Source organism: Triplophysa dalaica, chromosome 4, assembly GCF_015846415.1.
Source record: "Triplophysa dalaica isolate WHDGS20190420 chromosome 4, ASM1584641v1, whole genome shotgun sequence".
Lineage (NCBI taxonomy): Eukaryota > Metazoa > Chordata > Actinopteri > Cypriniformes > Nemacheilidae > Triplophysa > Triplophysa dalaica.
In genome coordinates this window covers 12,874,809-12,897,908 of record NC_079545.1, presented here as the reverse complement: position 1 = coordinate 12,897,908, position 23,100 = coordinate 12,874,809, and the positions used below count along the sequence as shown (strand labels likewise).

At 38.2% G+C, this 23,100-nt stretch overlaps 1 protein-coding gene across 1 annotated transcript; it reads right to left on the bottom strand.

Annotated features, from left to right (window-relative positions):
- Positions 1-399: 399 nt before the first annotated feature.
- piwil2 (piwi-like RNA-mediated gene silencing 2) lies at positions 400-21,341 on the bottom strand. The gene is made up of 24 exons (XM_056747028.1): positions 21,227-21,341; positions 20,448-20,726; positions 20,230-20,326; positions 19,328-19,424; positions 18,741-18,941; positions 18,397-18,594; positions 17,653-17,763; positions 13,663-13,780; positions 13,082-13,206; positions 11,165-11,245; positions 10,809-10,922; positions 10,408-10,596; positions 10,180-10,264; positions 9,766-9,855; positions 9,444-9,584; positions 8,130-8,243; positions 7,563-7,751; positions 7,221-7,322; positions 6,896-7,012; positions 6,717-6,805; positions 1,864-1,969; positions 1,129-1,382; positions 863-970; positions 400-740 (listed from the first exon to the last, which is right to left on the bottom strand). The coding sequence occupies exons 2-24, from the start codon at positions 20,697-20,699 to the stop codon at positions 584-586; spliced, it is 3,135 nt and encodes a 1,044-aa protein (XP_056603006.1). The 5' UTR covers positions 20,700-20,726; positions 21,227-21,341; the 3' UTR covers positions 400-583.
- Positions 21,342-23,100: the final 1,759 nt, after the last annotated feature.

Sequence of the window (23,100 nt, the reverse complement as noted above, 5' to 3'; positions counted from 1 at the left end):
AGTGTTCCCTTAATTTTTTTTGAGTATTTAAATCACTGCCTTACCTGTTGGATTTCCTTTTAAGGTATCTGTTCATGGATTTTTATGTTATACTGCCTTCACGTGCCCTCGGAAATTCGATAACTCCCACTTCAACCGGGATATTATTTATGGAGCCATGCTATTTTAATACTTGTAATGTTTTAGTGCATTTAAATCATCACTAACATTCATGTTTTAATGTTACTAAATACTTTTGAATTTCTGAGAGCACGTGAATGCAGCATTAGTCCTTTAAAACATAAGAATTGTTTTTCAATTTTATTATAACATAGTCTATTTTACCTGTCATGCAACATGCTCGTGAGTTATTACATAAGTCACACGTTTGCGCTTCATTCACTGAGACAGACACATAGGGAAAATTGAAGTGTGGAATGCACAACTTTATTCAGTAATGCTCCGCAAAACTGAACAACTAAAATTCACGGGAAAGGAACTTGAATAGAACATTATTTCACAGTTTTTAAAACAACAATAAAAGAAAAGGAAGAACACAAAGACCACTCTTCTGTGGTCACATTGAGACTCTGTGCTGTCTCACTTACAGGAAGAATAGTTTTTCAGAAAGCTGGATTGCAGGCTCTGAATGGAGGTACTGGCCACAGAGGAAGGCCAGTTTGTGGGCGTATTTGCACGGTGCGGGGACACGTATTGTTCCGGGCCAGTTCCAGTACAGATGGCACATCTTGAAGGTCAACCTGCCAGATGCAAAATTGTGTTATGTGCAATTGTGGCGAAAGGGCCAATTTATTTCCCAACCAATATTTTTTATTAAATGGCTTAAATTAATATTACAAATTAGACCGAATTGAATTCATACCTCTGTAGGTGATCAGGTGTTAGGTTAGCTGTATTGTACACTGTGACGTAATGCGTGGGTAGCCCACAACCCTGTCGGATTGAATGAGCCATGAGGTAGAAATCCACCCTAAAGGGAGTAGAAATAAAGTTATATATGCATGTACACTAATATATAAATACATTTCAAGTTAATGCACTAAGACTACACATTCTAGATGTAGTAAACTGTTAAAGCCATTTGACAAACTGCCTGGTCTGTGCCAGCATCAGCTGTCGTAAACCAACCAGTCTCTGTTTGTGACTGTGTGATCCAGTATGGTTCCTGGCGAGGGTGTGCCGAAGTGGTCTGAACCGTAGGAGTACATGGTGGTGCTGATTCTTTTCTGCACCACAATGAAAGCCAGTTTTGGCTCGTAGTTTGGAATCGTCTCGAAGCATTTCAGAATCTGTGGAATCTCGTACTGTTCCACGGTCATTAGCTGTCCATCTGACACGCCGTCCCGATAGATGACAATCTTCTCAGGGAAGGTGTGGTTCACCTGTTAACATGAAGCAGGTTTATGGTTAATGACAGGTTTACAAGACCGCTCCAGCCCTAATCAAACACACCTAAGCACATCATGAGCTGAATTTTCCATTAGATTAGGGTTGGAACTAAACGCTACAGGTCTCCCAGAACAGAACTGGGGGCAAAGCACCTCCTTAGAAGTTCACAAGCAATGTAGTCTTACCACGGGGATTCCTCTTTATGTTTTGTATTTAATAAAGGCCCATAAACATCCAATTCTTAACCTTATAAAACGTTATAGTGTACACAGTGAAAGCAAATTCTTGTCTAAAATACAAACACTGTAAATCTTGAGTTAAACATTTTCTAATCCTACAGGATTTAAAAACATTACCTTTGTCCGACTCACTTTCGATCAATAATGACAGCTATTTGAAAATGTTAACAATATTTGAAAACGTGAACCTACATTTAAGCTACTTAATATGGTTGTAAATGTAAAAGCCCTTTACCTCGTAGTACTTCTGCACGGCGGCGAGCAGACACACTCGGAAGCCATTGATGATCTCTTCGTGCGGCATTTGGAAAGTAACTCTGGAGTACCATTTGGTGAGCATGCTGTGCCATCACAATAAATACATTTATTTGACTTCTCCAAATTGTTACATTTTACATTTATGCATTTATGCATTTGGCAGATTCTTTTATCCAAAGCCACTTACATTGCATTATACTATACATTGTATCTAAGTATGTCTAATCCCCTGGGATCGAAACCATCACCTTGGCGTTGATAGCGCCTTGCTCTAACCACTGAGCTACATGAAAGCTGTTAGGTGGTGCAACCACATTTTTGTAAATATTTATCACTGCCCCCCTGACTTTGCCTGTGCAATCAAGTTCATATATATAGTTTTTAATTACTACTAAAAGGTGTTTGATGAAATGTTTAACACTGGTTGTACCAAAATCACACAAAGTGTACCAGCCTACCCATAACATGAAAGTAGCTATTTATATATATATATATATATATTAGGGCTTGCAAAGACTAGTCAAGTGATCGACTATTTCAACCACTAGTCAGCGCTGTAGAAAGCAATCGACTGCTCACGCAAGCATTAACCAGAAATGAATTTGTTTTTTTGTTTTGCTAAAGCAAAGACCATGATCCACACTCCAGTCCAGTCGGTGGCGGTAATGCACATTAAGTAGCTTTGCCAACTGCCAATAAACTAAAGAAGAAGAAATTAACTAAAAATGGCAAACGTCACCAACAGGCACCACGCATCAGATGTGTGGAAGTATTTCGTCAAGGATGAGAAAAATAATGTAAACGGCCAACTCTACTTTATAGTATAGAGCAGTACAACTTCTATGCACAACCATCTATGATCGAAACACCCAACCACAAAGCCAAATGTTAGTCAGGCGAACACCATGTCCACAAAGCAAATGAGCATAGGTGAATTCTGCAAATGCCCAATTCCAGAGAGAAGATGGGTAATGACAGATTTGCTTGTGGATTTTATATTGAAGGATATAAGGCCAATCTGCAGTTTCAGGAGAGAGATTCAGGGGAACTATCAACTTTTTTGTACCCAGTTACACCGTCCCATTGAATGCAACACTGTGGAAAATAATTAGCCCCAAACATGACTCTCTGAAAGCGGATTTCGCATCAGAAATGAAATGGAAGGGAAGAACGTCTCCCTCAATACTGATCTCTGACGTCTTGCACCATGGATCCATATATAAGAATAACGGCACACAACATGAAGGAACTATGGGACTTGAAATCAAGGGTGTTAGGCACCACTATTATGCCAGGGAGATACACTCCGGCCAACTTTACACAGAAGCCATTAAAGAGTGAGGGTTACACGTATTTTGCTAAATTCATGATAACGCGAGCAATATGAACTTGGCCATGGAAATCTGTAAGGCACTGTCTTATCACCTTGGTTGCAGCGGACACACATAGCAACTTGCAATGAAGGCAGGTTTGGATTTACCTGTTGTCTCGAAGACCACTGACACTGCGAGATGTGTCGTCAGTCACTTAAGTCACTTGCCCATCTCGCCGAATTATTGCATGATGGCGAGACAAAGCAATCAGAAGCTTCAGTTGACTTATTATTCCATAGTCAACGTTATTTTATTTATTATGTTTTTCATGCATATCTCACTGTCACAAGAAGTGAAAAGGAAGTTGCTGACTGCGACTTGGCAACCGGTGCATTGCCCAGTGAGCCTAAAAGAAACGAGCCTCGAGGCCTACCTCGAAAAGCTCTTTTGATGTTACTACAAAAGCCACAATCTTATTTTAAAGCGGCCAACTACCAGTGAAGATTAGGTTCAAGATTATTTTCAGACGCCGGACATTCTCACCATGGGTAATCCTCTCGAATGGTGGGCATGTAATGAACACTAGTTTCCCCGGCTATCCAAGCTGGCTAAAACATATCTTGCTGTCCCTTCCAGCAGTACACCAAGTGAAATATTTGTTTCTTTGGCTGGCAACACCGTCACGAGGCAAAGATCAAGCCTGCATCGCTGTCATGTCGATGCGCATATATTGATTAATGCAAACCAGGGATCCATGAGCTCGACCAAAGACAATAACAATAACGGCAATGACTTGTGTTAGTCTATTACACACTTTTGAACAGTTGAAGTAAGATTAATTTTGTTCTTGTTTTTGCTATTGAAAACTTATTAAATGAAATGTACTTATGTTTATTATACAGATGAATACAGAGAGTATGCATGCACATATACGTAGTTTGGAAATAGTTTGAGATTGCAATGTTTGTAATTGTACTTTCTGTGGTTTTCTGTACTTAACATATATTTTGTATGTTATAATTATAATGTTTTTACAATTACTCATGTTACATAATTGTTGCAGTAGGCTATAAATTCGTTAACGCTTTTTGACAATAACTAGGCTACGTTATTTTGTCTTTTTCAAACTAGCTGAAGTAAGATTTTTTATCTTGTTATTACTGTTAGAAACTTGTTAAATATTAAATGAAATGGTTTTATGTAACATGTTTTATCTGTTTAACTAATGTTTTAATTAGTTTTATAAATACAGCATTTATGCGCATATATTTGCAAAAAACATGACTTGAATGTTAAGATTACAATATTGCTGTAGCCGTTACTTTCTTTATAATACAAATATAATTAATATATGTTACCCTGGACAACAAAACCCGTCTTAAGTAGCACGGGAACATTTTTAGTAACCATCAAAATTACAAGGTATGGGTAAAATGACCGATTTTTCTTTTATGCAAAAAATCATTAGGATATTAAGTAAAATCATGTTCTATAAATATATTTGATAAATTCCCTTCTTTAAAATGTATAAAAACTTTATTTTTGTGAGTTGATGGCCTGCTACTGTGCCTAGATTAACAACTTCAAAGGCGATTTTCTCAATATTTTGCCTTTTTGCACCCTCAGATTCCAGCTCAGTAAACAGTTGTTGTTCTGCCAGAAAGTGTCCTATCCTACCAAACCATATATCAATAGAAAGCTTATTAAAAATTTCGAAAAATTTACCCTTATGACTGGTTTTGTCGCCCAGGGTCACATATCTCATGTTACAATAAGTTTTTTTGCAATTCAAGTATATTTTGAAATTGTTGCATTAGGATATGGTGTTTAATAAACTCTTGTTGACACAAACTATATATACAGACGTGCTCAAATTTGTTGGTACCCTTGCAGCTCATTGAAATAATGCTTCATTCCTCCTGAAGAGTGATGAAATTTAAAGCTATTGTATCATGTATACTTGCATGCCTTTGGTATGTCATAGAATAAAGCAAAGAAGCTGTGGAAAGATTAATTATTGCTTATTCTACAAAGTTATTCTAAAATGGCCTGGACACATTTGTTGGTACCCCTTAGAAAAGATCATACATAATTTGATTACAGTGATATTTCGAACCAATTCGTTTTATTAAATTAGTATCACATGTATCCAATCTTGTAATCGGTCATTCAGCCCATTTAAACGTAGAAAGTAATCACTGTGCTGTTTGGTATCATTGTGTGCACCACACTGAACATGGACCAGAGAAAGCAAAGGATGGTGTTCTCTGAGGAGCTCAGAATGAAAATAATAGACAGGCATGGTAAAGGCTACAAGACCATGTCCAAGCAGCTCGGTGTTCCTGTGACAACAGTTGCAAATACTATTAAGAAGTTTAAGGTCCATGGAATTGTAGCAAACCTCACTGGGAGGAGCCGCAAGAGTAAAATCGACCCCAGATTGAAAAGAAAATAGTGCAAATGGTAGAAAAAGAACCAAGGATAACAGCCAAAGAGATAGCTGAAGCTGAACTCCAAGGTGAAGACACGTCAGTTTCTGATCGCAACATCCATCGCTTATTGAGCAAAAGTGGGACCCAGGAGGACTCCAGTTTTGAAAGAAATACAAAATAAAGCCAGACTGGAATTTGCTCAAATTCATATTGTCAAGCCACAATCCTTCTGAGAGAATGACTTTTGGACAGATGTGTCAAAACTGGAGCTTTTCGGTAAGTCACATCAGCTCTATGTTCTAAGCTTTCAAAGAAGTGAACACCATACCTACAGAGGAGGCTCGGTTATGTTTTGGGGCTGCTTAACTACATCTGGCACAGGTTGCCTTGAATCTATGCAGGGCACAATGAAGTCTCAAGACTATCAAGGCTGTCTGGAGCGAAATGTACTGCCCAGTGTCAGAAAGATCTGTCTCAGTCACAGGTCATGAGTCCTTCAACAGGATAATGAACCAAAACACAGTTAAAATCACCCAAGAATGGATAAGAACAAAACATCTATGGAAAGAGCTGAAACTTGCAGTCTGGAGAAGTATTGATGGCACTTATCAAACCTGATTTAGCTGGAACAGTTTGCTCAGGAAGAGTTGGCCAAACTACCTCTTAACAGGTGCAGAAGTCTTATTGAGAATTACAGAAAATGTTTGCTTGCAGTGATTGCCCCTAAAAGTTGTGCAAAAAAATATTATATTAAGGGTCCAACAAATTTGAGCACGTCTGTATGTCTTTTCATTTACGGTGGTATAGACCACGAGTAGTGGAGTATTGTTTTGAAAAGAAATCGAGTAGCAAAATTCAGTAGTCGTGCATCCCCTAATATATACATACACCGTATCTCACAGTAGTGAGTACACGCCTCACATTTTTGTAAATATTTTATTTTATCTTTTCATGTGACAACATTCTGTAAAATTCTGTAAATATATATAAACATATAAATAAACATCAACCTGCTGTAAAGGGAGATGGGTGGTCTCAATCAAAAGATCAACCCAGACAAATCAAAACCATTTAATTTCAGTTACCTGTTGAGACTTGCCACAAAGCCCATAACAGATCGGCTTTTCTTGTTTGTATCATGATGAACATCAACTCCAATCACCATCAGGTATTTCTGTCAATAAATAAATATTAAGTCTTATTGTCAAATGGCATTTTTGATGGCCTAGTACACCTCTGCTGGGTACTGATAGCACACACTTACCAGCGGAACACTAACTGTCCACAGCTCTCCTCCCACTTTACAATTAATCTGCAGAAGGATCTTTTGAGCGATGCTTCGGAGCTTCTGAGGATGAGAGATGGTCCGCACATTGATGGCCTGGAAAAAGAAAAAAGACATTTGGAATCTAGTGGAATATATATATATTCTTATAAATATAAAATTTAACAAAAAGTGCAACATTGTCAATTAAGATTAAATAATTAGATCTGAATCAACTGTATTTCGTTTCAGTAACTTTTTTTCTTTAGTTGCAATTATTGGTAACAGAGCAGTAAAAATACAAATCTTGAAAATGAGATAAAACCTGTGATGGTACTGGACTCTGAATACAGCAGAGCTTTTTGATGGCGCTGTACAAGTCATCTCTGTTCCCTGTTATAATGCAAACAACCAGCTGCAGACGAGGCTGAAACCCAGGAGAGAGCAAACACTGCATTTCACTACAAAACATTTTATAGGACCTACAAATCCTCAAATATAACACTTAATCAGTAGTATTTAGTCATTTCACACACCAACCTCACCCTAACATGATCAATGTTACATCTCCTAATTACCACGTAACGAGAAATGTATGTCTAAACAGTTAAAATGTTTTTCTAAACATGAAATGGGTATGTGTCTAAATGTATTGACAATTTCTTACTTCACTGGTGAGTTGAGAGTGAATGCTCTTGACAAAGGTTTCAGTTCGGTCGTCTCGCAGCTCAACGCGGATGGGTCGCTCGATTCTGATGCCCATGGGTCCGGCGAGCCTGGAGAAGGTGGATACCAGCTCCTCTGCCTGATCGGCTGCTCGGCGAGGATAGAAAATAGCCCAACAGTTCAGAGGGATCTAACAGAGAGGAATTATGAGACATGAGGTTTTTTGTTTGCTATCGAATGAGCTTTATATATAGTTGTTCAATTTCCTTTGAATTCATGAAAACATAAGTCATTGCAAAAAGGGCTGTCACTTCATTCATACCAGTTTGCTGGGAAGAAAACGTTTTTAACCTAACATAGATTTTACAAAGTGTGTGAGGCAAGACACTAAATAACAGCGATCTGACTTGTGATTTCCATGCATTTCAAGATGCTGTTTCTATGGCTTGTGAACTTTATTGCTCCTGAAATCCGCCTACGCTCAGCGTCTGCCGAGTGTTGCACATGTACACGCCTTCTCAAACCTATGACTCACAGGAATTTTGTGTCTCAGATTGTGCTGACTCACAGTGCTGATGGAAGTGTCTCGAACCACCTCTCTGGACCAGTCCACTGATGAAGACGTGACAAAGGAGGCTGATTGCATGCAGATGGTCTCACTGGGCAGAATTCTTCCTCGCGTCTATGTGGGTTGAAAAGTTTGGAATTAAAAGGGTCATTTCAAGACAATCAGACTTTTTCCATGTTTAAGTGCTATAATTAGTTTATGTCAACCTATATCTGCAAGCATGCAAGAAAACGAGCCGATCAGACTTGCTTCCCTTCAGATGAAGGCGTGTCCACCCATGTCGCTTCCACCGTTGTTGATTTCGCAAGCAACATACGTGAATTGGTTCTGACACCATGGCATAAGTAAAGCTCAGCATATAATCATGCGTAGGACCTACGCCGTAGGGTACGCGGCTCCTTATGCGCACATATCAAAAATGTAACGATGCTTTAACTCAACGTGGACCCTAATGCTTCTCGAACGAGCTGCTTCTTATTCGGCTCTTATCTTGGTTACACAAGCAACACGTGGTCCTAGTGAGACCTCATTCCCTTTTTGTGACCCTTCTTTCTTGGGTACTTTCACTTAATAGTAAGCAGTGTGTATGGTTTGTAAATATTTGACGTGTTTGTCTTGTGTACTTTCGCATTTAGAAAACGTGACGACTTTGTTAGGAGAGTGTTCGCTTATAGAAAACAACATGTTTTGTGTTTAAAGACGAGACACAGCATTTTTCTTTCGCTTTATGTGACCCATTTTTCTAGTTAAGTTGTGGAAAGCACAGGTCACAGTCCTGGCTGCGTTTTCTGCTGAAAAGGAGGTGGAGACTAGCAGCTCATTTGCACTCAAAGAGACACACACCAAAACAGCACGTTTCTCCTCACATGCAAAACCTGGCAATTAGATCATGGTATAATAAAAGATCTGTCGTGTATTTTGAGCTGAAACTTCACAGACACATTCGGTGGACCCCTAAAATGTATTTTACATTTGTGTAAAAGTAGAAAAAAATCTCCCCTTTAAGCTAGTTATGAATCATGATGAACATTAAAGCGTACGCTAATCAATATAACCAATACAGCTAATTAAGTATGAACAGTACATCATTGATTTCTGTTATTATTTGCATCAGATGATACTGGATTAGGGTCACATTTTCTTAAATGAAAAATCCAAAACTTTTCATACGTTTATGATTTCCTACTTTTGTCAATGTTTCGTTTATTAGCATGTAGATGATTCAAAGCTACATGGACTGCAAGCTACTAAACTCATGCATCACCAACTTCATTCTGACCGGTGCCACCTGTAGGTTTGCATTTCCATTCTCACCACCAGAATCTCTGGACTGATGCAGAGGCCCCATCTCTCCAGTTCACGGAGAGCCTCATCATTGGTGTTGATGTTGTGTAGAAGTTTCTTCAAACTCTGGGTGTGCTGCTCTGCTCCCATATTGATGTGCATGGTCAGATCCTTGGTTAGATAGGAAATGAAGAGGACAAGTTACCCACAAACAACTCTGTCACTTCCCTGGTATTTACACTGGATTAGCAACATTAATGTTGTGGTTCTGATTGCCAGGGAAAACAAATACTGAAAGTAAATGCATAAATGTTAATGTATTGATGGCCTTCGACTGGTCATGGAATTATACCTTCATTGCTCTAAAGTCCTTCCTCATCTTCTCGGGTATGCCAGTCATGAAGGAGAGCTCAGGAAGCAGTAAAATCTCACCTGTTATGGCCTATTATAAATAAAAAATCCAGTCTGTATCCTAGTATTAAGTTGTATCCTGTATCTCCATGTATTTTACATACTTGCCTGTTAAATGATGCATGTTATTTTGTAAACACTAAAGAAAATCAAGCTTTGAACTTGTTTATTATCTAGTTAAACATTCTCAAGGGGGTCTAAATAAAGTTGGGTTAAAGGTCATGTTATTTAGACAAATAAATGACTGTTCCTGTTAAGGCGCAGTATAAAATGGCACCAGAAGATGGCAGCACAGAGTGTGAATTCAGCATATAAAGAAACTATTGACTGAAATGTAACTGATGTATTGTTTAACCTTTCCTCCAGGTTTGGATCTCTCCTTTGGACGATGGACGAGTAGCGGCTGGTCCAGTTCCTTTATGGTAATACCATAGTTTTTCCTGTGCATGCAATAAGGAACTTAAAGAATGCAAATAAAAAATGTAATAAATAAACATCTGTGACTCGCACACATCATCTCTGTCTGAAATTGAATGCCTCCAGCTATACAAATTACTGTCAAGTTGTTTTCTGGCCAATTAACCTGTAGTATTCAACGAATGTAGTCACTGAGCCATCAGCTAAGGTGAATTGGTCTTTGGGAGACTTGGACCACTCAACACTATCGATACGATAAGTGCGGTTATTGTAGCGTGTTATAATGATTGAGCCAACAAACTCCTTAGTGCATTCGTCCTGAAAGCTCTCTCGACTCTCCTGGTAAATCACATTCCTAGAGCAAACAAAAGGGTTTTGAAAAGACGTCAGGGTTGAGCACATGAGATCGCTAAACAGATTTCTGCAAATAAATCTTATTGATTTTAGCCTGGGGTTCAAAACATAAGTCCAACACTGTCCACCATGCATCTATAAAGATATTTGCCCTATTGCGAATTTTAGTGAGCTACCTTATAGATTTGAGATTTTAAAACCAATCATACTCACATGATGTCCAGCACGGAGTCATTACGCAGCACCTTGTGCGAGACGTCCACAATCAGGTACAGACCACCATCGGTATGTTTGATACTGGTGGAGTACCCAGGCCACACCTGCAGCCTGAAGCACACAAACAGTTAGATGAGGTACGAGTACTCTTACAAAACAAAAGAGTATGCAAACTTATTATCGCAAGTGCAGAGGTTCACAATGTGCTTCTGGTAATCACAGGGCACTACAGCTCAACCTGGCAAAAAAACTGAAGCTCAAGTCAAGATTGATTCAGCGTGATGCCGTACAACATCGAGCACAGCAATTCTGCTTGGGGTGCAATCACGGACATTCAGGTCGGTAGAAAATACCTGTGTTTGCCTAGAATCACAACAGCGTTGGGGTCGTAATGGTTTCTGCCCACCAGTTTCAGGCCCAATATCTTCATCACTCTGGAAAGAGAGAAAAAGAACGAGACGACAAACAGGACAGCAAAGAGGATTGTCAGCGAAGAGGATTGTCAACAAGCAGTGATTGTCAACAAGCCATTATTACCCAGACGAGTCTCATACACACAGGAAAAATGGTGCAATACACCAGCTGTGATTGAAAAGATAAAGTCTTCGTTTCCTTTCTGCTTTTTACGTCACACGCTTATAAAGCTGACATGATTAAGTTTATTTGATTTGGATAATTCTGTGATGACTCTTATGATCTTTCCTGAACTGTGGGCTGCGGCCCAGCATGCATTGCAGGGGGCCTGTTAGTTCCTAGAAAAATCAATGCTATTATTATGAATGGTATTATATTTACATTACATAAAAAACTTCTGACCGCCTTTTTTTTTCTTTCAAAATAATAATCAAAGGAGAAAGGTTCCCATGACAACCAGTAAGCTTGCAGTGCTGGCAAGCAAACTGTTTATGTGCGTTTAGCCCTATCTCTGCCAAACTACATATTCAGCCCAGATATCAAATTCAAAGGATTGATGTTACCCATAAGGGGACGTTATTGCACATTTTTAACCAAATTTTATGTCAACCTCGCACTGAATCTAAATGCAGATTCTTTCAAGTAAATGGCTACTTTATATAAATAAAAATGATATATAATGAAATGCAAAGAAACACTATTGAGACCGCATCAAAGGTTTGGGGGCATGTTGATTTATTTCCCAGCACATTCGCATGGATGGGTGAGAAGGGGCAGATGAGCGATCTCTGAGAGCATGTTTTCACTCCAGGCTATCATTCCCAACAGAGACTGGAGCTAACTGTAGATTTCAAACACGGATGACTTGAAGAGCCCTGACATTCCAGGACACCACACAAGGGAATCCACCAAGTGATACGACTGCTAAGGGTTTTCTCTTATGAGAAAAGAAATATGTCTGTAAATAAGACCGGAGAATTGTGCTTGAAAACACAAGAGATCCTGTACTTTTCTGTATGAATGGGAGTGACCTAGTCATTTTATGGAAATGTGCAGCAGACAATCGAAGCACAATGCACTGAGCATCGTATCCCACACACGATGCACTTCACTCGACCAGTGTGGAGGAGGAGCTGGAAGTAATATCAGCTGTGATTTTTCACCTCTCATTTTCTGACTCATTATCCCAGTTGATAAGAGTCCAGAGAATTTAACACAAAACTGGGTTACAAATTCAGAATAACTTGTTCTTAAACTGTAAATGTTGGGCAATGCTTGCTAAATCAGACATATAATGTGAAAGTCCACATTGCTTAAAATGACTACTATGTGTTAAAAGGGCAATACTTCATACTTTTATAGCAATTCTACTTATAACGTTAGTCTAAGTACGCTGAACAAAAATGTCAATGCCATTTTAAATGGCCATGCAATTAAACAGGATGTCTGTAGAATTAAAAAGACTACTTTATCTTTTAGATTTGGTTGACTGGTTATAATTGGATAACCTCTACCTAAACACGCTTCACACTGCCATTCCTCAGACCAGGCCAAGCTGTTGAATACTAATTAGGTGTTTATATGTAAATGTGGCTGGTCATTTGTCACCTATTTGTGTAGCTTAATAAACCAATAAATGGTGTGATTTGGAGCATTAGTACAAATGAAAGCATCTTATTTCCTGTTTAACTGACAGCTTTAAACGGTCCCCTGGCAAACAAGTAGTGTGGTTGTTTTTTTATAAGTGGTACATCAACATGTACATATACATTTATAAACAAGGTATATTTCTGTTGTCTCACAAGAGGAAATTTCAAATCTTAAAAGGCGATGTTTTGAGAATTGAGACAACACACCTCCTCAGGACGACATTATAGAACGGGATGCACAGGTCTGAGCTGGGCGGCAAAATCTTTGTCAACTGAATCTTGATGATGATTTCCTGGTTGTCCGTTTTTCTTTCAGCCTTGAGATGAACAACCTGTTAAAATATTGAAAATGACGGGAAAAAATTATAATTGCTGTGCCAGTTTGATGTGTTGTGTATCTCTCTGCGCTGCCTGCTCTTCCACCATAAAATTATTTCAACTGGAATCAATATTTCATTTCTTTATTTATTTGCCAAGCAGCCACGTAATAAGCGGGATAATGTAGTCAGCTGGTCTTCATTGAAAATGAAATAAAAGGGGTAATCAGGCTGCAAAGCTGAGCAAAATGAGTGACAATAATCTAGCACGGCAGTACAGGATATTCCATGCCGAACATGCCTCAGTGTCTTTACTAAAATTAAAGTACAAAAACATAAGATGGTTATAGCACAGTTTTGCACATGTGTATTCAATGAGGTATTCAATTCATGGCATACTAAAGCAATCAAATGACATCATCATCACATCACCATGGTAAATTTGTCTCAGACTTAACCACACATACACACCTCATCAAGACGTTTGGGCAGGTAGAGGATTGATCCATCAAACGCCACCACCTCTCCTGTACTGGGTCGATGTTCCTTCATCATACCAAAGCGCATAGAGAGAGACTCCACGTTGGGGCTAGAATTGATTACTAAAAGCCATTAATCATCCGATTTCAAAAAGATGCTGATGCTAATATTATAATTATAAATATTATTAAATCGACAGACAACCATCTGCCATGAGTGAAGATCTGCATGTCAGACAAGCAGAATTAAAACTTGTTTAATAATTCATTCCTGCCTGAATTATATTCTTATAGGAACACACAGCTCATTTTCCAATGGGCTAAGAACTAAAAACTCCTCAAAGATTACATTTACATGTATTCATTTAGCAGACACTTTTATCCAAAGGCCATGCTACTAGGAGGATTAAAGCTGGAGTAAGCAAGGGAGAAAATGAACAAAAAGATGTTTTTCTTAGACACAAGACATAGACAGTTATCGGTTAGTCAAATAAATGCAGAACAGGTATGTTTTGAGATGTTTTTTGATATACAAGTATGTTTAGATCGGTTAAATGTCTAAACAACCCAAAAATGTACATTCTGTCATGATTTACTCACCATCAAGTTGTTCCAAACCCAGTGTTTCCCCTATGTTTACGGCTTTGGGGGGGGGTTATGTGCGGTCTCTATATTTTCTTTGTGGCGGAGGTCCGGACAATACTTTTTCAAAAATAATATTTAATCAATTGAGCCCAGTCGAACATGTATATAAAAAGTGAACATCTAATGTTTTATCAGGCCATTTATTTTATATTCCGATACCCACAGTTTGTAGGCTCTGGTGCTAAAGCGAAGTTGCCTATTTTAATATTTCATAAAACTACTGACAACAAAATGTAACAACTGAAATGAATTTATCATGCGCAGAAGAACTTACAAAGTAACTAACAAGTAGCCATTCCATGCCATTCAGAGTAGAACTGATTCCAAGTAATCTCTGAGGAGCGCAAGTGTCTGTGTGCGCGCATGGATCAGGGCGTAACTCGATACGGATAGCAGAGGAGAATTGTAAACGTAGAGACTGAAATGACATGCCGCCGTATAAATAAGATAAAGACCATAATGCAATTTAGTTTGTTTAATAAAATAAAAAGGTATAGACATGTTCTGTAGAAAGGTAACCTTAAAAGCTCTTCTCTTCTCTTGTGGCGCTATATAGAAAATAAAATTAACTTGACCTTCATGGGGGGCGGGGGGTGCTGTTTGAGGGGGAGGGGGCCCCTCTAAGGTAATGATAGAACACTGAAACCATTATTAATTTATTTGTTAGCAACTGAGATTTCTGGGGCACCATTGACTGCCGTAGTTGAAAGAATTGGTGTATTTTTGTATTGTTGTATGTTGCATCCTGTTAATCACAAAAATAAATATTTTGAAGAATTTAGGAAAAAAACTGTACCCTTGACTACCATTTTTATGGTTGTCGTTGGTGCCTCAGAACTGTAGGTTGCTAACATTCTTCCAAATATCTTTCGCTGTGTTCAAAAGGACATTTTTTATACAAGTTTGGAACCACTTGATGTTGAGTAAGTCACTCCTTTCAAAACAGCCAGGAATTCTAAGAGTCATTTGATGACCAGCTGTACCTCAATAATCACATTGCAAACGCGGTCATGCCGATTGGCCTTTTTTAACATGAGAAAGGTTAGACCCTATCTCACTGAGCATGCGCCACAACTCCTTGTCCAGGTCCTAGTAATCTCAAGGTTGGACTACTGCAATGCTCTCTTGTTTGTGTCCCTGGAAAGGCTATCAAACCACTTCAGCTAGTTCAGAACGCAGCAGCACGCCTCGTCTTCCATAAGGGCTCATGTGACACCCCTTTTCATCTCTCTCCAGTTGATACCGGTTGAAGCCTGTATCAGATTCAAGTCACTAATACTTGTCAAGAGGACAATCACTGGATCTGCACCAGCATACTTTCACACCCTCCTACAGCATACTAAGAACCCTGCGTTCAGCAAATGGGCGCTGTTTTGTATTGGCATCTCAAAAGGGCAGTAAATCGCTTTCCCGCTCTTTCTCCTTCACAACTCCTTCCTGGTGGAACATTCCACATAACTCAGTCCTGTCAACCACATCTCTCACAACATTTAAAAAACTACTTAAAACCAGTAGCGTAGCCACGAGGTTCAGAATTTTGATTACTTAAAATAAAAAATAAGTAATAATTGATTTGTTACTCTGATTGATCGACCAACAAGCGATCCCTGCTGTTTTCAAAGTTATTGGTATAATTATGTCACATGTTGTGCGTAGCATCTTGACTTTTGCGTCAAGAGTTTAATTTGTTCGCTGCGATGTATGCGAGTTTCTTTTTTTTATAAATTACGAAAAGATGAGACAGAAGTAAATGAGTGGACTGCTAAAGATAATGATTCCACTGCATTTAACTTCTTGTAGACTTTTCTCAACAGAAACTTTTTCTCACCCTCACACACTCCGCATTGTCATGTTAAGGGTAAGACAATGATTTGACTGGTGCTGCTGTTCTTAACCCTGGTCCTCAGGACTCCCCTCAGCATATTTTGTATGCGTCTTTTACTGCCTCGGAGGTTTGCTCAATTAAAAAAAATCTTAAAAGCCCTAAAGAAGTGGACATAAAGGGCATTGAAGGGCAAAAAACTTAACTACTAACGTTACGCAAATCTCATGATTGCGATTAAATAACCCTTCAAACGTCCGTAGTAAGTTTTGTCCGTGTATTAAGACACTGCAAATTTGTGTGCTGAAGTCAACTTCAGAAGCAAACTTCCCCCGATTTCCTGTGTGCAGGGAGTAGAGAGGAGTGAACACTGTGTAGGGATCATGTCAATCGGTACACAGTTCATTCATGGAGTGCTGGTGATATAAATCAGGTATGTTAAACGAGAGAGACGCAAAATACGTGGGGATGCAAGGACTAGATTAAGAGCAGGTAGGCTGTTTATGTTTGCTAAAACTGTGAAATGAGCTGTATAATACATGTGTATCATTTTAGTACATATAAATATCTACATGTATAGAAACCTATAAGTTTACATAATGGCCCCCTCATTTACAGACAGGCCCCCTCAAAAATAAAATTAAAACCAAAAACTGCTTAAAACCATCTCTTCTGTGAATACTTCACAGGCAAATAAAACATAAAAGAACTATCACTCTCTCTTTTTCTCAACAGGTATTGTTCTAGCTTTTGTGGAAACTAATAACTTGGTATTAGCACTTATTGTATTATTGCTCCTGTATGACATATCTCTGTTTTGCTCCTTGAACTGTCTGTAAAGCCCTATTCACACGGGATTAGTATTACTTGGGGACCTCTAGTCATTTTTAATAATTGCAGAGGTTGTCTTTGATCTTAATCCCATGCGAATCGCCCATGTCTTTAATTTGTGAAGTAAAAATTCCCCAAAAAAATTACCTACCATATTTTGACAAACACCAAGTTCCTGTGATAATATACGTCCCGTGCAAATCGCCTTCTCAGTGATTTGATCATATATCATTTTTCAAGGTAAAAATCCACCGTAAGCAAATAATGGAGGCTGTTTTGAAGTGTTTTGTTATTATTCGGGCGCTGGATCATTTCCATATCTGCCAGCACTGTCGTTTTGGCTGGGAGACTCGAGTTTATTTATTTATCATGGAAACTCTCGTAACATTTGAGACCCGCAATCGTACTGATCTTCTGTCCGGTTAGCGGGTCTCAAATGCTGACAGGAACGCTCATGTATGCAAGTAACACCATACAACTAGGCTATACAAACTATACGCAAAGCCATGCCATCACATCTGGGAAATAAGTCAGTAAAATTTTGTAAAATCACAGGCTGCACTTATCCCGTCCGAATGCGCCAAATGTCACTTTAGATGAAAGCATCTGCTACATGTAAATGACAGGATTTTTTTTGGGTGAACTATCACTTTAATAATTTTTTCCAAAACAATAAAGACTCACGTAAAAGTCACATGGTACTGAAACACAGCCTCATTTTTGCAGGAGATGGGGATGTAGTTTGACCCGATAGATACAGGATTGCCCTTAGTGCCAATTTTCTTCAGTGGCTCCCTGCAGAAGACAAACACACACTAACAGTTTATACACACGTTATCCATATTTCATCCTCAGTCATCATTTAATCAGCCACATGTTATTTTTAAGCCAAATACTTTATTTTATGAAAAACAGTAAGACATGAACAGGATGAACAGTTTTCTTGGTGGACAGAAGAAAATCATACAAGTTGGTCAAGTAACCCTTTTACGCTAGGAAGAAAGCATTAATTTTGATCAGTCTAATATGAAATTGTATTTGTAATTAATAAAAGTCTAGACTCAATACTGTGTCTGAGGTGCTCACTGCTTATACGTGCAGTGTAAAACAGGTCATACGTAAAACCATCATGTAGGTGACCTCAAAGTCAAAACAAACCAACCAAACTTTCATTTGATGGAGATTTTAAAAAACAAGACAACAAAATTGAAAATGAGCCAATTTAACTTTCTTAGTCCTTGGTCTGAGGGATTAGGGCATGCTCTTTTGAAGAAAAATAATGATTTTAATAACAAACACAGAAAAAATATGGCCACAAGGTCAGGTGAAAAAAATGTAACTAATATTTTGTAGCCTAAATGTATCAGCATCGCTGGCTTTTCAAAATCCAGTGGTCTTTAAATTATCCAAAATAATCAATGGTCATACCCTACGGTCTCAATTGTCACTTCCACTTTAGGTGGTGTGCCTGAAGGGGCTGGGACATCTTCAGAGACGGAGGGTGCCCCTGGCATGGATAAAGAGGTCGTAATTGGGGACACGACCGGTGGGGTAGTCGGACCACGACCAACGCCTATGTGAGGCAATGCTGTTCTGCCAAGACCAACAAATCCTCTGCCGATAAAACTGTACACATGCAAAATGAAAAAAAAAACAGTGTTTAGACAAATGGGAACACAACAATTACCTGCTATCCAAAAAGTTTTTTTTTACCAACATTTTTGTCTGTTTTATGCCACCAAAACAAACAAAAAGTTCAATGAAATTCATACCCCACAGTCTCGGTTGTTACTTCTGCTTTGGTAGGTGTTCCTGGAGGAGCTGGGGCATCTTCTGAGACAGAGGGCTTAGATGCCAAGGATAAAGGGGCAGAAATGGGGGACAGGAGTCCCATGGGAGAAGTCGGGCCACGACCCACACCCATGTGAGGTGATACTGTTCTGCCAAGACCAACAAATCCTCTGCCGAGAAAACTAGAAAGATGCAAAGTTAAATTTGAAAGAATTGTGAAACACAACAGTCTGCTACACAACAGGTTCTTCACTTATAACAGCAGCTTTAGAGATCATCCATCCAGAACTGAAAATTCTGTCATTATTTACTCACCAACATGTCGTTCCAAACCTGTATGCTTTACTTTTCTGAACAGAACACAAAATAATGACTGACCGCCTTAGTCACCATTTACTTATATTTTATGGTCAAAAATAAGAAGTCAATATTATTTGAAACGTCTTTTCACAGAAAAAATAAGTCATACAGGCTTGTAAATGACTGCTATCTACTAATCGGAACAAAGACAACCAGCAAGGCTAAATTGTTGTGCAAACTGCTGGGATTTCTGATCTTATAGCCACACCTGACCGGTTGTTCTTTTTCTGGATGCAAAGCTGATGCCCCAACGGTGCACATCTTAGACTTGACACCTGCTCCAAAATCGCCCACTGTTCCCCGCCCTGCATCAGAAAAGAATATACAAATAACTCAGAGGGTAATGTTTAAATGTATTATTTTCCAAAAGTTTCAAAGTCAGTAAAGAACATTCACATTCTTGCCATGTGCCGCAGTCTGATGATTGGCCTGGCTATGAGAGCTTATTCAATTCCAGAACAAGTGCATTAGAAACAATATCATGACAACAGGATATTATAATCTTGAAAAAATGGCGAAACAGACAGAGGCTGTGTAAAGGTCACTGAATAACAAGCAATGGACTATTTCAAACCTGACAAAGAAAAAAAGCTCTTTAGTGCACGCGGATAAATGAGTGTACATTAATTATTCCCATTTACATAGCAGATTAACTTTGTTTTTATTATTTGCTACTTGACCTTCCTGCTGCCTTTTGCAATAAACTGAATGTCTAAGTGCTTGACTATTCAACTTTGTTGGTGTTTCCAATGATACAAGGATGATGGAGCACAATTTAAAGCCCACTCCAATCAACCTAGTTTTAACATGAATGGAGTGTAATGAAACGGGTATGAATTTGATTTAATGCAGTATACAAGAAGACTGCTTGTGATGCGTTTTATTTACAATTGCCTTCTTATGGCACTAGTCGGATGGGTTGAAAGATAAATTTGCTGAAAGAAGAGTGAGAATGATTGTATTCTAGTTACATTTTTATTCAACTTTTTTTATTTAATATTACATGCAACTAGGAGTTCAAATCATTGCTGTAGACGCAAATGGATAATGCAACAAAATAAAGCATTCTGTCTTTTTCGGATTTCGATAAAATGTGTGTTTTTGACATACCAATAGTTGCTACTCCTCTGCCCCATGTTTTTCCAGGCTCGATGCCCATCCCTCTGAACATGGACACCAGTGATGACCCCTGATCAGGAACATCGACCTATCAAAATAAAGTCATTGGAAACCATGCATAAATTTAATACCATATCATACATGCTTATTTGAAAGACGATATGGCACAAATTTCAAACTTGAGCCATGTTCATGTTCACACACTGTACCTTGGTAATCATTGGGACCACCTCTGGCTCTTCTGACTGAAGTGCAGGCATCTCCTCTCGTTTATATGGTCCTTTAACGTCCATAGCAGGTAAAGCTCCTCTACCCATCCCAACAGTGGGCTCAGAAATGGGCATCAGAAATCCTCTGCCTCTCCCAAACACTCCCAACTTGCCAACCAGAGGCTCACTGATGGGGCGAGCAACTCCTATGCCATATGGTGCACCGGGGAAGGGTGGCTGTTTTCCGTCCATTTTTTCCTGTATTGCGATATACAGAAACTGACAAAACAATGTCACAAATTTCAGTTACGTATGTTGCATTATTATTTAACTGTGAACAATTTGATGTGACTCTGCAATGCTTTGAAAATGCACTGGCAGCAGCATTATATCATACTGTTCTATGCTCACAATTTATAACCGTTATATAAGCATTAGCGCATTAGCGTGGTTAAAAAATGACTCGCGAGCACGATGCTAATTTTCCCCGCGAGCTAATTCGATTAACAAATGAAGTTAGGTTTCTCAGTCTGTTGGACAGCCTTAACTTTGTTCACATTTTAATCTATTTCACAATTGTAAATAAATACCAAATATTTGCAAGTTACTAGTCCAAAAAATCCAGTCCGCGAGATCCACCTGCACGTGAAACTTTATTAAGCACGTGCGGAAAATGAAGCAAAACATTCGACAGCAGGCTACGAAATAAATAATATTCGTTTATTTTCTACCACAAATCATGTTACTATGTGAGTAATGAGATAAATACTTGAAAATACCTGCAGATATTGAAGATGCGTGCGTGAGACGACGCTGCAATGGTTCACAATCACTTCTGTCAGGTTAAACTGAACATTGTTCGATTCGCGATTCTTCTGACGATTCGTCAAAGTGATTCGCTTGCAACTTTATTTTGTAAGATTTTTTTTATTACTGAAGAACAGTTTGAACAGTATTACACAAATAAGAGTACATAACAAGTCAGGTGTCTCAAAAAAAGACGAAACTGAAAGGTCTTTTACATAAAAAGCTTGTATTTCTAAAATAGCTTTGTAGTTTTCCTTGATTTTAAATTTTTAGTTGTTCTATTGTTTCAAAATATGCTTTAACTTCATTTTTAAAATGCTCAAAGTTGGGTATCTTTTCCCACCATTTAACTTTATGAATACGAATATAATAATTATAATATTATAATATAATCAAATACAAACATAAATCAATATCATCCTTCAATGAAAAACATTTAAGCAAAATATCATATCAAAGAAATGTAATTAACACATGGTTTTAATTTCGAAGTAGTTATTGATTTCTGTCCAGAACATTTGTGTCTTACGATCACATAACTGATTAATAGGGAAGTCTGATTTGCATGAACTTTAAAATGTCGTAGACAGTAATGAAAAGAAAAATTCATAAAGCGTAAAGTTTAAGTACTTGCTGGAATGAATCAATGAATCATTTCTCGATTCGAGTCACTAAAATGAATCGGACTATTCCGATGCCCATATGCTGGGCGTCATACAAGAAAAAACAAAGAAATGCTCATAATGACCGGTTGTATGAGAATTCACACAGTAACGACTAAATAAAGTTAAAGACAAAATGATTTTTTACATTTTTGATAATTCTGCAATCTTTTTTATTTCGAAATAACCTGAAGACAATGTTTTCCATTACTTGTCCTATGCTCATGTATTATATTACTAACCCCAGCCAAATATCTCAGAATTTGGTTTTCCACTCTGCATAAAAATAAATATTTTCGATTTTTTTTAAGATGAATTTAACAGTCAGTTATTTTCTGCACAAATAAAAAGGCTGTGCAAAAATAAAGTCAACAGAGTATTTACAAATTAAAAATATCTTTCAGAAAGTCCTGGTTTTAAAAGTTGCTGGTTTTAGGGGAATGTGTGACTCAGTTCTGTATGATTTACATTAAGACACAAACTAATAGAGTAACATTGTTTTATTATGCAGCCACAGACAAGTGTTTCAGCTCACCAGAACTTTAAAAAAAAATGTCTACAGAAAGAGAGTGATAAATTTAAATCTCTAAATTCAAAAGCATTGGTTGAGTCAGTAATTTATGTCTTGTTGGGCTTCTTGGGATGCTCAAACAAATTGCAGTATTTTAGTGTCAGACAGACTGCAATTTTATGAATTTAACAAAGTACTTCACATGTTCAAGTGATTAAAAGCTTTCTGCCATTTCTTCAAATCCGACAGTTCCTGAGCTCCTGGGGTCCTATGGCAAGTGTGTCTACGTGTTGGACGTTTCATGCTTAGCAGACACATCTCTGGTATATTGTTCGCCAGCGGAATACTAAGTATTGAGAAGCTATAGAAACATGCTTTTGCACCCAGGAATGATGAGTTTAATGAATGTGTCCATTAAAAGTTATGTGATCTGTTTCACCAGTGCAACTCAAATAAAACAGTTTGTAAAACAGAGTCTTCTCACATGCATGCATCTCTCTGAACATAGTTTTAAAGCACATTGTTCACTTCATGTGGAAAAGTATTTCAAAAAGAGCAAAGGCACTTTGAAATGCTTTAGAGATTTAGTTATTTTAATTAAATGTCAATCATCAAAATTGCAATTATGTTGTGTTATTATGCCATAGTGTCCCTGAAGAGATGCAGGTCTCAA

Coding starts and splice junctions, on each gene's coding strand:
- piwil2 (XM_056747028.1), bottom strand. CDS start 20,699: ATGGACGGAAAACAGCCACCCTTCCCCGGTGCACCATATGGCATAGGA. Junction 7,013..7,220: donor AGAGTCCAGTACCATCACAG/GTTTTATCTCAT, acceptor TTCTTTTTCCAG/GCCATCAATGTGCGGACCAT. Junction 971..1,128: donor ACAGTCACAAACAGAGACTG/GTTGGTTTACGA, acceptor TACTCCCTTTAG/GGTGGATTTCTACCTCATGG.